This window comes from Macrosteles quadrilineatus, unplaced genomic scaffold (genome assembly GCF_028750875.1).
Source record: "Macrosteles quadrilineatus isolate MER2022 unplaced genomic scaffold, UCM_ALF_1.0 Scaffold_8__2_contigs__length_117827958, whole genome shotgun sequence".
NCBI classification, from domain to species: domain Eukaryota; kingdom Metazoa; phylum Arthropoda; class Insecta; order Hemiptera; family Cicadellidae; genus Macrosteles; species Macrosteles quadrilineatus.
This window is the reverse complement of record NW_026542601.1, coordinates 29,696,613-29,709,928: the sequence shown is the minus strand read 5'-3', so window position 1 is coordinate 29,709,928 and position 13,316 is coordinate 29,696,613. Positions and strand designations below refer to the sequence as shown.

At 34.1% G+C, this 13,316-nt stretch overlaps 1 protein-coding gene across 2 annotated transcripts in view; it reads left to right on the top strand.

Moving 5' to 3' along the window:
• The first annotated feature begins 3,491 nt into the window (after positions 1–3,491).
• Positions 3,492–13,316, top strand: part of LOC128999784 (ubiquitin carboxyl-terminal hydrolase 7-like) — a 54,998-nt gene continuing 45,173 nt past the window's right edge. Inside the window, exons 1-2 of one of the 2 annotated variants that reach the window (XM_054426456.1) lie at positions 3,492–3,885; positions 7,686–7,787. In XM_054426456.1, coding sequence (XP_054282431.1) covers positions 3,822–3,885; positions 7,686–7,787 — 166 coding nt within the window. In that variant the 5' untranslated portion in view covers positions 3,492–3,821. Of the gene's footprint in view, positions 3,886–4,253; positions 4,275–7,685; positions 7,788–13,316 lie in introns of those variants that run through there. The other variant, XM_054426457.1, reaches the window with a different exon arrangement.

Here is a 13,316-nt window from a genome sequence, read left to right as displayed (position 1 = left end):
TTAAACACTCTGGGTCTCACCCAGTCACTATATCACTATATCTCCAAAAGACTCGTCTACCCAGGAGTCCCCTGCCCGAATAGTATCTAATGAAAAATATTTCTTTGTGACATCCACAGTTATTCATTACACATCTGAGTTCCCCCTGGATATTACTGATAAATCACTAGAATTAGTTTTTCCTACAGTTTTGGAATTACAAGGAAAAAACATGCATTTAGTTCAACAAAATGGAACTTTAAAAGAGCAATTTAAATGTGTTGCTTGATCCCTTGATCGCTCCGTTGAGTCGGCCTTATCTAATGAAATACACAGATAAGATTTTTCCCGTCCCAGACTATCTATAGAAAAATAGTATCAGATATGACGGATTTTTCTGTACAGTGTGGACCTGATACAGGGCCTTATTTAGAACCCATGAGGATGTGGCCCCCTTCGGCTCTCACTAGTAAGGCCCCTCTATATTCTGATTCTATGGAAGGTTGGAAAAGAGGTATTTCTTCAACTCAATGAATTATTGGTCTTTTGTTTTCAACGATCTGACCGGCAAAAAGACTTAGGAGACTTAGCTAATAAAATAATTTGTCTATTATTTTTTTATAACATTAGGAGTCTTGTTGGGACCCATCATTTTTCATTTCTTTCAGGTTCAGTAAACAATCATGATCTTTTGGGCATCGGATCAAAATCGGGTAGCCTAGTTTCAGAAATAATTAATTTAAAATATATTAATAATTGATACACTATAATCGGTTTGCACAAAATCTGGAATCTAGGCCAAATTGTTAGGGCCTTCTGCGGTCACAGTAAAATCGTGGATATCTGCCGTGTTTGCGGAGGGATTGCGAACGGCACATGTCTACATTCACGGAAAAATAGTGAACACCATATGGGGTGACCACGGAGACATCATCTTCGTCTCCTGCGAACACGTTGGGTTGCTAGAATAATAAACATCTCATATGGAAATAGTTAGCACTTTGTACGAGCGCGGAGGCGTCATCATCGTCGCCTCCCGATTACGGTAAAAACCATGAACGTCTCGTATGGCTGTGGTGTAACTGTGGCTGTGTGGCTGGAGACCTCCGATCGCAACGAAATCACGAAAGTGTTCTGTGACCATGGAGAAATAGTTAGCGTCTTGCGCGAGCACGAAGACGTCAACTTCGTCTCCTCCGATCGCGGCGAAATCATGAATGACTTCTTTGGCCGTGTAGAAATAGTTAACATTATGCGCGAGCGTGGAGACGCCATCTCCGTCTCCTCTGATCGTAGGGAAATCATGAAAGTATTCTGTGGCCGCGGAGAAATAGTTAGCATCTTGCGCGAGAGCGGAGACGTCATCTTCGTCTCCTTCGATCATTGTGAAATCGTGAAGATCTTCCGAGTTTTTGGGGACATAACTATCGACACTCCCGCGGTTGCGATAAAATCCTGGACATTCCGCGATCGTGGTTGAATAGTGACAACTCCTACCTTAACGACAAAATAGTGAAGATCTTTTGCGGTGGCGCTGATTTCATCGACGTCTCCCACAAAGCAGATTATCGGTGAAATAAATTAATAAAAAAAATAGGCCCCCTCCTAGGCTGAAGCCCCCGGCAAACACCTACATCTGAATATATGGAACTTCAACCAATGACCTTATTGTTGTTTCATTTTAAAGTGTTATAATTATTAGCAATTAGCATAGATAAAACGATTGACTATTACTGAAGTTGTATTAATTAATAATCAGATAAACATACTCCTTTAGTAGACTTCTCATCCTTTTAGAACAGCTGAAGCATAGTTAGTTCATAGTTCATAGTTCACTTCATCTTCTCCACGGTCATCAAGATCGGGGAATCGTCAGAATTTTCTTTCTTCATGCTGTAGGCCTGCTGTGAGCATTTTTTTTAGGGCCTATTTAGGAAGTTATGGTCATTGTAAAATTCATTTAGGTTGAAATATGGTTTGGTTTGAAGATATTTTTTTAGTGATTTAATAAAACTTTTAGTGTCAGTTATTGATTTTAGATTGTGTGGTAGAAGATTAAAAAGCCTAGTTCCCATGAAATGTGGGGTTGAGCTAGTTTTTTGGAGCCTATGTTGTTCTAGGTTTAGGTTTGTTTTGTTTCTCAGATTATATTTGTGGTTTGTGGCATTCGTGTCTAAGAGTGTTTGGTTTGTTTTTTATAAACTTTATTGCTTCAAGGATATAGGTGGAGGTGATGGTGAGGATTTGGTTTTTTGGGAAAAAGTGGTCTTGGTAGTGTGCTTCTTCTATAATTCCCAAAGCCTTTTGTTGCAGTATTACAAGTTTCTTTAATGATGTCTGATCTGTGGATCCCCAGGCTATTATTCCAAAATTTATGTGAGCTGCAAAAAGTGCGTGATATGCTGTTATTGTTATCGATTTGTTTGTAATTTTTCGTATTCTTCTCAGTGCAAAAAGGGCTGATGACAGTTTTTTATGCAAGTTGTCTATATGCTTGTGCCAGTTTAGGTTCTTATCAATTGTAATTCCTAGGAATTTTGCATTGTCGGTTATGTTTTGCTGCGTGAGGTTTTCTTCTTCTTGCTGTCTGTTTGTAGTTGTGAATTTTATGTGTATAGTTTTCTTCTTATTTATAGTTAGGTTCAAGTTGTCACAGATTTCTGTTGATAGTTTTATAGTTAGTTCACACTAATTAGCAAATTTTATAGTTAGTTCTGTCCGGTGTACTGTAGAGGTAGTGTTTTGTTTACAATTTGTTTCTTGTTATTTCAGTCATTTAAACCCCCGTTTAACCAAATAAAACGATATAATCATAAACAATAACTCAACTACTAGTTATACAACCAAACAGTAAAGCACAAAATAACGCGAAACTAACCCACAAATAATAGAAACAACATTTCGTCAATACTAGCAATCTGAATGTCACCGGACACACAGAGGTAGAGGCGGCCGTGCCGGACATGAACTAGACGCGAAAAACGAGCTTCAAAATTTACAATGGGATGAAAAGTCTACTTGTGTTTTGCTTAGTTGTTAGTTTGCCATTTGGTTTCTACACTGTGCCCCAGCCAATGTTTTGTTTTAGTACTTATATTCAAACATATGACATCAAAACGACTTGTTTATCGTATATATTTATATCAATTATATCAATTATTTAAGATGGGGACGCCACTATGTGCGTATTTTAACCCAAATATGAGTGAAGGATGAGTGTAGGATGAGTGGCGCGATCTTGTAGTCTTGTTAGTGACTAAGGCCGACATGTTCCTTAGACACAGCTAACATGTTTCCACAACATGAATCCCATCTTAAATAATAGAGAAGGTAACTGTCTTAATTTTCAATATTCAGTCATTCTAGTGTTATGAACAAATTATAAACACGATCATTATAATATTATATGTTTCTCTCAAATATATAGCTTATTAGAGTGCTAAGTCATCAGTCTTTTTTGGCTCTACACTGGACTTCTGGAGTAGTAGTTTACCGAAAACCACAACTGCGCTACACAGCGCCTGCGCAAATCCACGAAGTTAACCCGTCAGCCATTTTGTTTATTTTCATGTGAATTTACATTGTGACTTTTGACAAATTCTGTAGTTGTAATTAAGATTCGTGGGCTTATTACTTACTAGAAATATATATGGTTGCGTTGTTTCCCCTGGAAACAGGGGGTGAAGAAATCTGCAGACATTGGGCGCATCGCAAGTAAACCCGTCAAACTTGCCGTGTCGGGTAAAAATCACAGTTCTGAGGATCGTGTGGCCGCTAGCATTAAAAAACTTAAAATTCATAATAATTCTACTAAAAATAACCAAATTCTATCGAACGATAATATGAACCACGTTATTGATGCAGTCAATCAAAACAACGATGTTGAAGAAATGGATACCCATGAAGGTAAGATGTCAAGATTTTCATCTAATGAGAATGAACGTTCCTTATGTCAAGGCGTCAACTCCATTATTTCAGATTTCTTTCTAGGACCTTGCTTTATGTTATTGTAAAAATTAACGATTAGCAGCTAGCTATTTCTTTGCACCATCTTTCAATTTAACATTGTAACACACTCACGATTCATAATAATTAATTATTTAAACCTCCCTTGAGAGTAAAATAAATGACAGAATGGATTTGGCTTGATTCCCATATTACCTGAACAAATTAAATTAGTTCACTTTTAAACCCTTAGCCAGGCATTAGTGTGAATGTTGAGCCTCTCTAGATTAGGCGATTACCTATTTTTTCAAGTCCACCTACGATCAGATCACTCCTAACTGCAAAGATAGGTAGGCCTAAGGCCAATAATTTATTTTGAATGCAGCTTTAGCTATTTTGGCCTAACTTAGGCCAAATTAACTTAAACCTTCTGGCTTATCTACTAATGCCTCAGACAAGTAATGTCTTCATTTATGTCTAGGCCTATTATCAAATAGCCTACAAACAAATAGGCTAAGTTAACCTTAAGCCAGCCTCGGTACCAGTACGTTAACCTTAGGTTATCTTAGTCAGGTTTTAAAAACTTAAGTTAGGCCTTTAATGAGATAATTTTACCCTAGGCCTACTCTTATTTGTAAGGCTGGATTATGCTCTCTAAGCTTACTTGTTGGTTTAACCTACTTACGGTAAGTAGGCTAGGCCTAGGCTACTCTAGAGATTGTCATAACTAAGGCTAAGCTTAAATTAAGTTAGGCCTAACCATAGACTAAGCAACACAAGTAGACTTCTCATCCCATTGTAAATTTTGAAGTTTGTTTTTCGTGTCTAAGTTCATTTAGGTATGTAGGTACTGATCGCTAGTGTAGACAAAATTTTGTTTCTAAGTATTATTTTAACTTAGGGGTAGGCCTCGGCCTATTTTAATGATTTGTGCTTTTTGGTTATTAAGTTGGCTGCACTTTACTTGACGTCCTACACTCATTCGATTGTTTTTTCGATTCGATATTTTCATTCGATTGTTTCATTCGATATATCGTTTGAAGCAATCGATATATCGATCGATATTTTCATTCGAATGAGTGTAGGACGTCAAGTAAAGTGCAGCCATTAAGTTAACTAGGAGATCAGTATATGATTAAAGTGATTTAGGCTATTTGGTTTAACGAGGTTTTATTTAACTTAAGTGACTGAAATAAGTTAACAAGAAACAAATTGTAAACAAAACACGACCTATAGGCCTACATATTATGCTTTCAGGAAATAAATCATTCTCATTCTCTCATTCTCATACAGTAAGTTAGGCTACCTACGACGTACAGAACTAACTAACTTAAGTTATAAAATTGGCTTCCAACTGATTCCTTAAGGATGACAATTCTACTAAGGGAGTACATGTTTTATCTAGGGTATGGCCTAACTTAGATAACATAACTCAGCATAGGCTATGGAAATTTCTGTATTTATGCTAGCATATTTTCTGCTAAGACATCTGCGCACTGTCCTTGTTTGATCACATTTTGGGATAATTTTAAGCTATTTAGGCCTAAGTTAGTTTTACATTGCCTTAACTTAGCCAAGTCAAAGACAAATTAACTTAAGTTATGGTACAATTTCGATTAGCCTAAGTTACCATGCTAAATAAGTTAAAAAGTTATTTTATGTTTATAATGACGCCATCAATCCCCCATAGGGTAAAATATGAAGAACCGATACTTAATAAAATACAGTAAGTTAAGTAGCTAATACAGTAAGGTAAAACTAACATTAACTTAAACACGTTAACAAAAGTTAGGGCCTAAGTAACTTACTGTAAATAAGTTATCCCAATTAAAACTGAAATTCAGTGAGACTGTCCAATCTAATATCACTGTCCGTTAACAAGAAATGATCAGGTAAATTACTGTGAAACTTACAAGCATTTGCTCTTTTTACTTAAGTTATAACTTAGGCATATACATATCTTTTCTTTTTTAGTGAATTTCTCATATAGGGAATAAGCTATCTCCTATGCCAGTGGCATTGTATTTTGAATTCATAAGTTAGCTAGACGTAAGTTAGGCCTAAAACTTAACACGTTCGCGGCGGTCGCTCCCATACGGAACCCTAATGCCATCCTGGTGGGTGCGATCGCTCCCAAGCTGCAATGCAGTATGAAATGATTTATTTTTAAGCCAGGATTAGAGCTAGAAACTTGAAACCTCGCACAGCACTGCTCAATAGTATACTGTATTTTGTTGTGGTGTTGGTTGGTAGTAGATCTTCCCGTAAATCCCCGTCTGGCAATCTCAAAATTCTACTTTTGTCCCGTCTTTTTCCCTCCATTTGGCAATACAATTCCAATGGGACCGGCTATGTTACAAGCAGTGCTGCTATCTGTTGGTGTTTAGCGAACTACGTCCACTCTCTTTGTAAAGCAGGACATCCTCGCACATTATTTGCTATTTGTCAGCCCGAAATTGGAAAGCCAATCACACGCGGCAATCGGGTTTGTTCGATGCTGAGGGCTGCACAAAACTGTCAAATTTTTAATCTCTTGCCATGGTCTGTAACTTTTGTATTTATTTGCTCGTCGCTCAATTTCAATTTTAACTCTTGTATTATATTGACTGTATTAACTGAATTACTTGTTATTTATATATTTATACATTTATTTACTCAAGACTGAATACGAGATGTATTTACCAACAATTTGACCTGTCTATGCATTACATATGTAAAAATGATGAATAAATGTCTTATGTCTTATGTCTTGTGTTGTCTCAAATGGAGGAGGTGATGGCGTATGCTGCGATTTACACTGCAGAAAAGGAAAATGAGGAAGAGGGCTGATGGCATAAAAAGTGTTTTGCTTCAAACAGAACAGCACCAACCAATGTCAATTAATTGGAAGAATTTAGATTGTACCTATCCCAAAGATTGGAAAAATTATTTTACTTACTCATAAAATTAAAATTAATTATTTATTACTCTATCTACTCTAACTTAGGCACTGTCACTGAACAATACAAAACACTCGATATATGTCACAACACAAAGACTGAGCAAAAATAAAGTTAGGTTATGTCCATCACCGTGCCTAACCTCAAATTGAACGTAAATCCTACTGTTGGCCTTCCGGCGGCCTGTCAGTGACCCCATACACGTAACAATCGGCCAGCCGGTCGGCGTAACGATTGGGGGCCAAAGTGATGTGAACAGGCTAGTGGAATGTGCTGGCATTTAATTCTAAAAAGTAGGGTAGCCTACCTCACTCTTGTATACCAACTTGGAGTCTGATCTGAATCATGCAAAGGCCTATCTTATATCTCTCGTTTTAAGTTTGAGCTTGTCAGTTAACTTACCTAAGAAGCAAACATACTTAAGATGTTATTTTGGGTGTGAAATAGAGAATAAATTTGATTTTAACTTAGAACTTAGCTCCCACAGTATTCTAAATTTTTTTACAGCAAACATGTTATGGCTATTCTGTCCAACGTACAACCTCTTAGTAACTTTCTTGTACAAGCTGGTGTTTCCAAATAAATGTGTGAATATGTTTTGGTAGGAATCGCCCATAAGCTTGACATGTTTCAAGTTAGACCTAAGTTAACTTAATAGCCTAACTAACTTAACTTAAAGCCTAGTAAAGTAAGGACCAAATTACGTAAGTTATTGCGAACCTAAGCCTGCTGCTTAGTGCAATGCTGCCCTCTCTCTCTCTCTCTCTCTCCCTCTCTCCCTCTCTCTCTCGTCCAGATTTATGATGTAGTTTTGTGTTTCAGTTGAAAATGATGCTCCCAATGACACTAGCGGACTAATGGACAGCCAAACAATTAACGGAGAAGTCACAGAACAAACCATTCAAGACGCAGACATGGAAGAAGGTAGGCCAATTTGATGTCTATAACAGTCATCACTTAATAAATATTTTCCACAATGTCCTGCATTGACTAGCAAAGCTGGAGAGATTGGTGTTCACAGCTGTATCGTAGATGGTTTAGGGCCTATTCAGTGTGAAACTTTATATACATATACACTGCCCAGGAATAGTGTAGGCCTACTAGTAGAGTATAAAATAATAGGCTACTAACACTTGCTCACAATACTGAAAGTATTCTGGTTTTATTGCAAGAAATGGAAATTATACCATATCGTACCATAGTTATAATATATTGAGCGATTGGTAGATTACTTAACATTTAAAAACATTTTATCGCTCACCATTATTTTTATGGACCTGTTTACTCCGATCTCACAACTTAAAAGTTTTTTGAAATTTTAAGCGCATTATGATGGAACTTTGTGTAGGCTATTTAATCTACGTGCCTATGCTGCACTACGTACGTGATTATTTAACATACGTGGGTTTTGCTGTATTATCACTATCAGGTTAGTCCATAAAAAACCTATAGCCTATGGACATATTTAGGCTGAAAGTTAACGAAACAAGAGCTAAGCTATATTCCTCTATAGTAGCTTGAGACTGCAACTTCGTAAAAAAAAGATAGGCTACTGGATAAACTAAAACTTCTGAGGATCAATAGGCTACTTTAAAACCTCAACCCCAACAGCTCCCAACTTCCTGTAGACAAGACTTCCCCCAGCAAGTCTCCAACATTGGGCTAGCTTAGGAACTTTTGAAAAAAAGGTAGGTATAAAAATAATTTTATGTTGTTAGCCTCCGGATCACTGGTAATAATAAATAATGGTTTAAATACTGTATACGGTCAAGTAATCCATTGTAGCCCAAATATAGGCTACTGCAGTTTCGTTCCGGATGGGAACTTCATCAGGCTGTCAAGGACATCAAATTTCGTTCAAGAGAAAGTCGTTGAAGTTAAAATCCATATATGTCATACATTTAACACACAAACAATAAAACAAAAAATAAATAAACATTACAAAAACGTCGGTACCAGGAAACACGATACGGAAGGAGGTTTGGTCTGGTAATTTTAAAGTAGTAAATTTAAGCATTTACAGCTGACTTCAATTGATATAGCCTGAGATCTTACTATTTTACATTCTTCCAAAATGTAAACATTGTGAGACTTTGGAAACCCATGGGGCGTCAGCCCAAGGGAAGTATGAAAATAAAATGATTTGATATTGCATTGTCATCCATTGGTGAGCTACCTATGTTTCAAGTTTAAAGTCTCTAGCTCATCGGGAAGTTTGTAAAAAATTGATTGCAAAATTTGTTCCGAACAGACAAGACAGCGAGATAATAAAAATGTGTTAAATAACAGTGAAATAGTTTATAATCGCTAGTATAATGTTTACTTGAAGGTAAATAACTATTTTCAGTGATATTGTACCATTTTTATGGTAACAATCCTTAACTTTCCATACTTGATAACCAAGTGTTATTTTCGAGGATATGTTCATTATATTTGTGTAATAGACTGATGGATAATAGGCGGTAAGTAGCTGCTGTACTTTCAATTATTTTTACAATAATGTTTGGAGTTATTTAAACCGTTATTTTTGTATTTTATTTCAATCCTAACCAGTCAAAGTACCATACTAGGCCTAGATGCCTTATTTCTTCTTTTTAAAATCCATTATTCTTACACAACACAAAACCCTTAGGCTGTTGTTAGGCTATTATAGGCTTTTGTACTATTGTTTGTTTTACAGTGAAGTTCCAAGTTAATAGGCTATCCTTTATTGTCCACATAGCCTAATGGCTAAGTGGGTAGAACAATAATCATCTAAAATAGTTATTTAGGTCAAAACCACAAACATGTTCATTTCTGGCCGTCCATAATATGAGCTTATTTCTATCCCATCTGTATGAATTTAAATCATAATACTACGGATTACACAGTTACACAAACATTTTCTATAAAAAAATAGGGTAATATATAGAACAGGCTACGTAGGAAAAAAATTTATCTATTTACACTTTAAAATTATATAACCTTTCATCTCTATCTTTATTCAAGCGTGTTAAAAATATAAATAGAACTGTGAGTCATAAATTGTGCCTTTAAAAGTGCATCATCATGTGTTAAATATAGCCTACAGTAGAAGTTGTAATTGAATATCAAAGTAGTTTTAGTTTTATTATACTTAGTAGGCTGAATCAAAAAAGGAATATTAGGTTTTATTTACAATATAATAATAGTATTAGTATTATTTTTTTGCTTTCATACTATTTTTCTTTCTGAAGTAAGCTAGAATTTATTTAGTGTTTCGAGTCAACCCCAAAATAATAAAGTTGATATTGTTGTTTTACATTTCACATATTATGGTCATTTACATATTATGGTTGAACCATAAATAAAAATTAAGTTTCTCTAATTTAACTGTTTGTTGGCTTGCATATTATTTTCAACACATTTTTATGTAATTCTGTGCCTATGTTATAAAATATAGGCCATGTCACTAATATAGGCTATTTATTTTTTTATGGGGGAGGGGATTGTTTTCCAAATTAAATTTTTTTGTTTGATCTTAACATTGGAAAAAATTTAATTATTTAAAAAATAAAATTGATTTTCCTATATTTTTATTCTTGCTTTTTAAGTAGCCTACTTTGCTTTAATATTCTATCCTTTTAATTTATGTAAATTCCTTGTTAAAGGTTGTCTATTCACCAAATTTGTCAAGGTCATCTAAACAATTTAATGTGATCCATGTATCTACACCATCATAAGCACTTATTAACTTGTAGTAACTCCGTTACAATCTACTAGCACATTTACGTTGTAGGTTTTGGAATTATTTCATATAGGCCTACTTACAATTTCCATTTGTGGCTTGTTAAACGTCTTCAACAGTGTCGTAACGGCTGTCGCTGTCAGAACGTTTGTCCTGAAGGTTGATGATGATCTGCTAAAATCATCGTGCACTCTTAATTCTTTGGCATAATCATTGCATAGGATTTTGTTTTGGTCTTTCACACAAATCTAATCTTCCTTTGTGATATGTTGAAGCTTCTTTTAGATCCCTCTGCATCTTTTTCATTATCAAAGTTCTTGCGCTTTACCTAATTCTGGGAACACTTCCCATGGGGAGTGAACGCACAAACGTTTAGCCTTTTCTATAACACTTGGGCTGTTGATAACAAGATCTTTATTAGGCCTACATTGTATAATGGCATTCCTAGATAGAACTGTACCGTCCTAGGACGTTGCTATTTGAGCGTCATTATTCTGAGAGATCGCAGAATTTGTCAGATCAATAATTTTTTCCGTTTATCTACAATAGTTATATTGTGTGTAGTTTTAGTTTTCTTGATTGCCTACCTATTTTGGAAAACAAAAATATTAGTAACAATAAGTGAGAGTTGGGAGGTTATGTTTTGTGCCATGACTGTCTTGTTTGTGGTTGAGTGAAATAGAGTGGTACAGTACATAGATTACAGATACATAGCCGAGGAGAAAGATAATAATTTAAACAAACATAATAATAATTAAGGAAGCTATAGTTATCACAAAAAAGAGCAAACAAAATTTGGAATTTCTGTAAGTGTAATCTTGTAGGGCAATTTTGGTATGCCAATAGGTTAAAATACCTTAGACTTTACTTTTATTCGGCATTTTATTTGATAATCTCTGATAATAAATGCAAAGAGGTAAATATAGACGAGTAAATATAAACAATCATTTACACAACCTGTCATACTATTATGCGACATTTTATTTGATAATTTCTTATAATATATGCAAACAGGTAAATATAGACGAGCAAATATAAACAATCATTTACACAACCTGTCATACTATTATGCGACATTTTATTTGATAATTTCTTATAATATATGCAAACAGGTAAATATAGACGAGTAAATATAAACAATCATTTACACAACCTGTCATACTATTATGCGACATTTTATTTGATAATTTCTTATAATTTATGCAAACAGGTAAATATAGACGAGCAAATATAAACAATCATTTACACAACCTGTCATACTATTATGCGACATTTTATTTGATAATTTCTTATAATATATGCAAACAGGTAAATATAGACGAGCAAATATAAACAATCATTTACACAACCTGTCATACTATTATCAACATTTTATTTGATAATTTCTTATAATATATGCAAACAGGTAAATATAGACGAGCAAATATAAACAATCATTTACACAACCTGTCATACTATTATGCGACATTTTATTTGATAATTTCTTATAATATATGCAAACAGGTAAATATAGACGAGTAAATATAAACAATCATTTACACAACCTGTCGTACTATTATGCGGCATTTTATTTGATAATCTCTGATAATATATGCAAACAGGTAAATATAGACGAGTAAATATAAACAATCATTTACACAACCTGTCGTACTATTATGCGACATTTTATTTGATAATTTCTTATAATATATGCAAACAGGTAAATATAGACGAGCAAATATAAACAATCATTTACACAACCTGTCATACTATTATGCGACATTTTATTTGATAATTTCTTATAATATATGCAAACAGGTAAATATAGACGAGCAAATATAAACAATCATTTACACAACCTGTCATACTATTATGCGACATTTTATTTGATAATTTCTTATAATATATGCAAACAGGTAAATATAGACGAGTAAATATAAACAATCATTTACACAACCTGTCATACTATTATGCGGCATTTTATTTGATAATTTCTTATAATATATGCAAACAGGTAAATATAGACGAGCAAATATAAACAATCATTTACACAACCTGTCATACTATTATGCGACATTTTATTTGATAATTTCTTATAATATATGCAAACAGGTAAATATAGACGAGCAAATATAAACAATCATTTACACAACCTGTCATACTATTATGCGACATTTTATTTGATAATTTCTTATAATATATGCAAACAGGTAAATATAGACGAGCAAATATAAACAATCATTTACACAACCTGTCATACTATTATGCGACATTTTATTTGATAATTTCTTATAATATATGCAAACAGGTAAATATAGACGAGCAAATATAAACAATCATTTACACAACCTGTCATACTATTATGCGACATTTTATTTGATAATTTCTTATAATATATGCAAACAGGTAAATATAGACGAGTAAATATAAACAATCATTTACACAACCTGTCATACTATTATGCGGCATTTTATTTGATAATTTCTTATAATATATGCAAACAGGTAAATATAGACGAGCAAATATAAACAATCATTTACACAACCTGTCATACTATTATGCGACATTTTATTTGATAATTTCTTATAATATATGCAAACAGGTAAATATAGACGAGTAAATATAAACAATCATTTACACAACCTGTCATACTATTATGCGGCATTTTATTTGATAATTTCTTATAATATATGCAAACAGGTAAATATAGACGAGCAAATATAAACAATCATTTACACAACCTGTCATACTATTATGCGACATTTTAT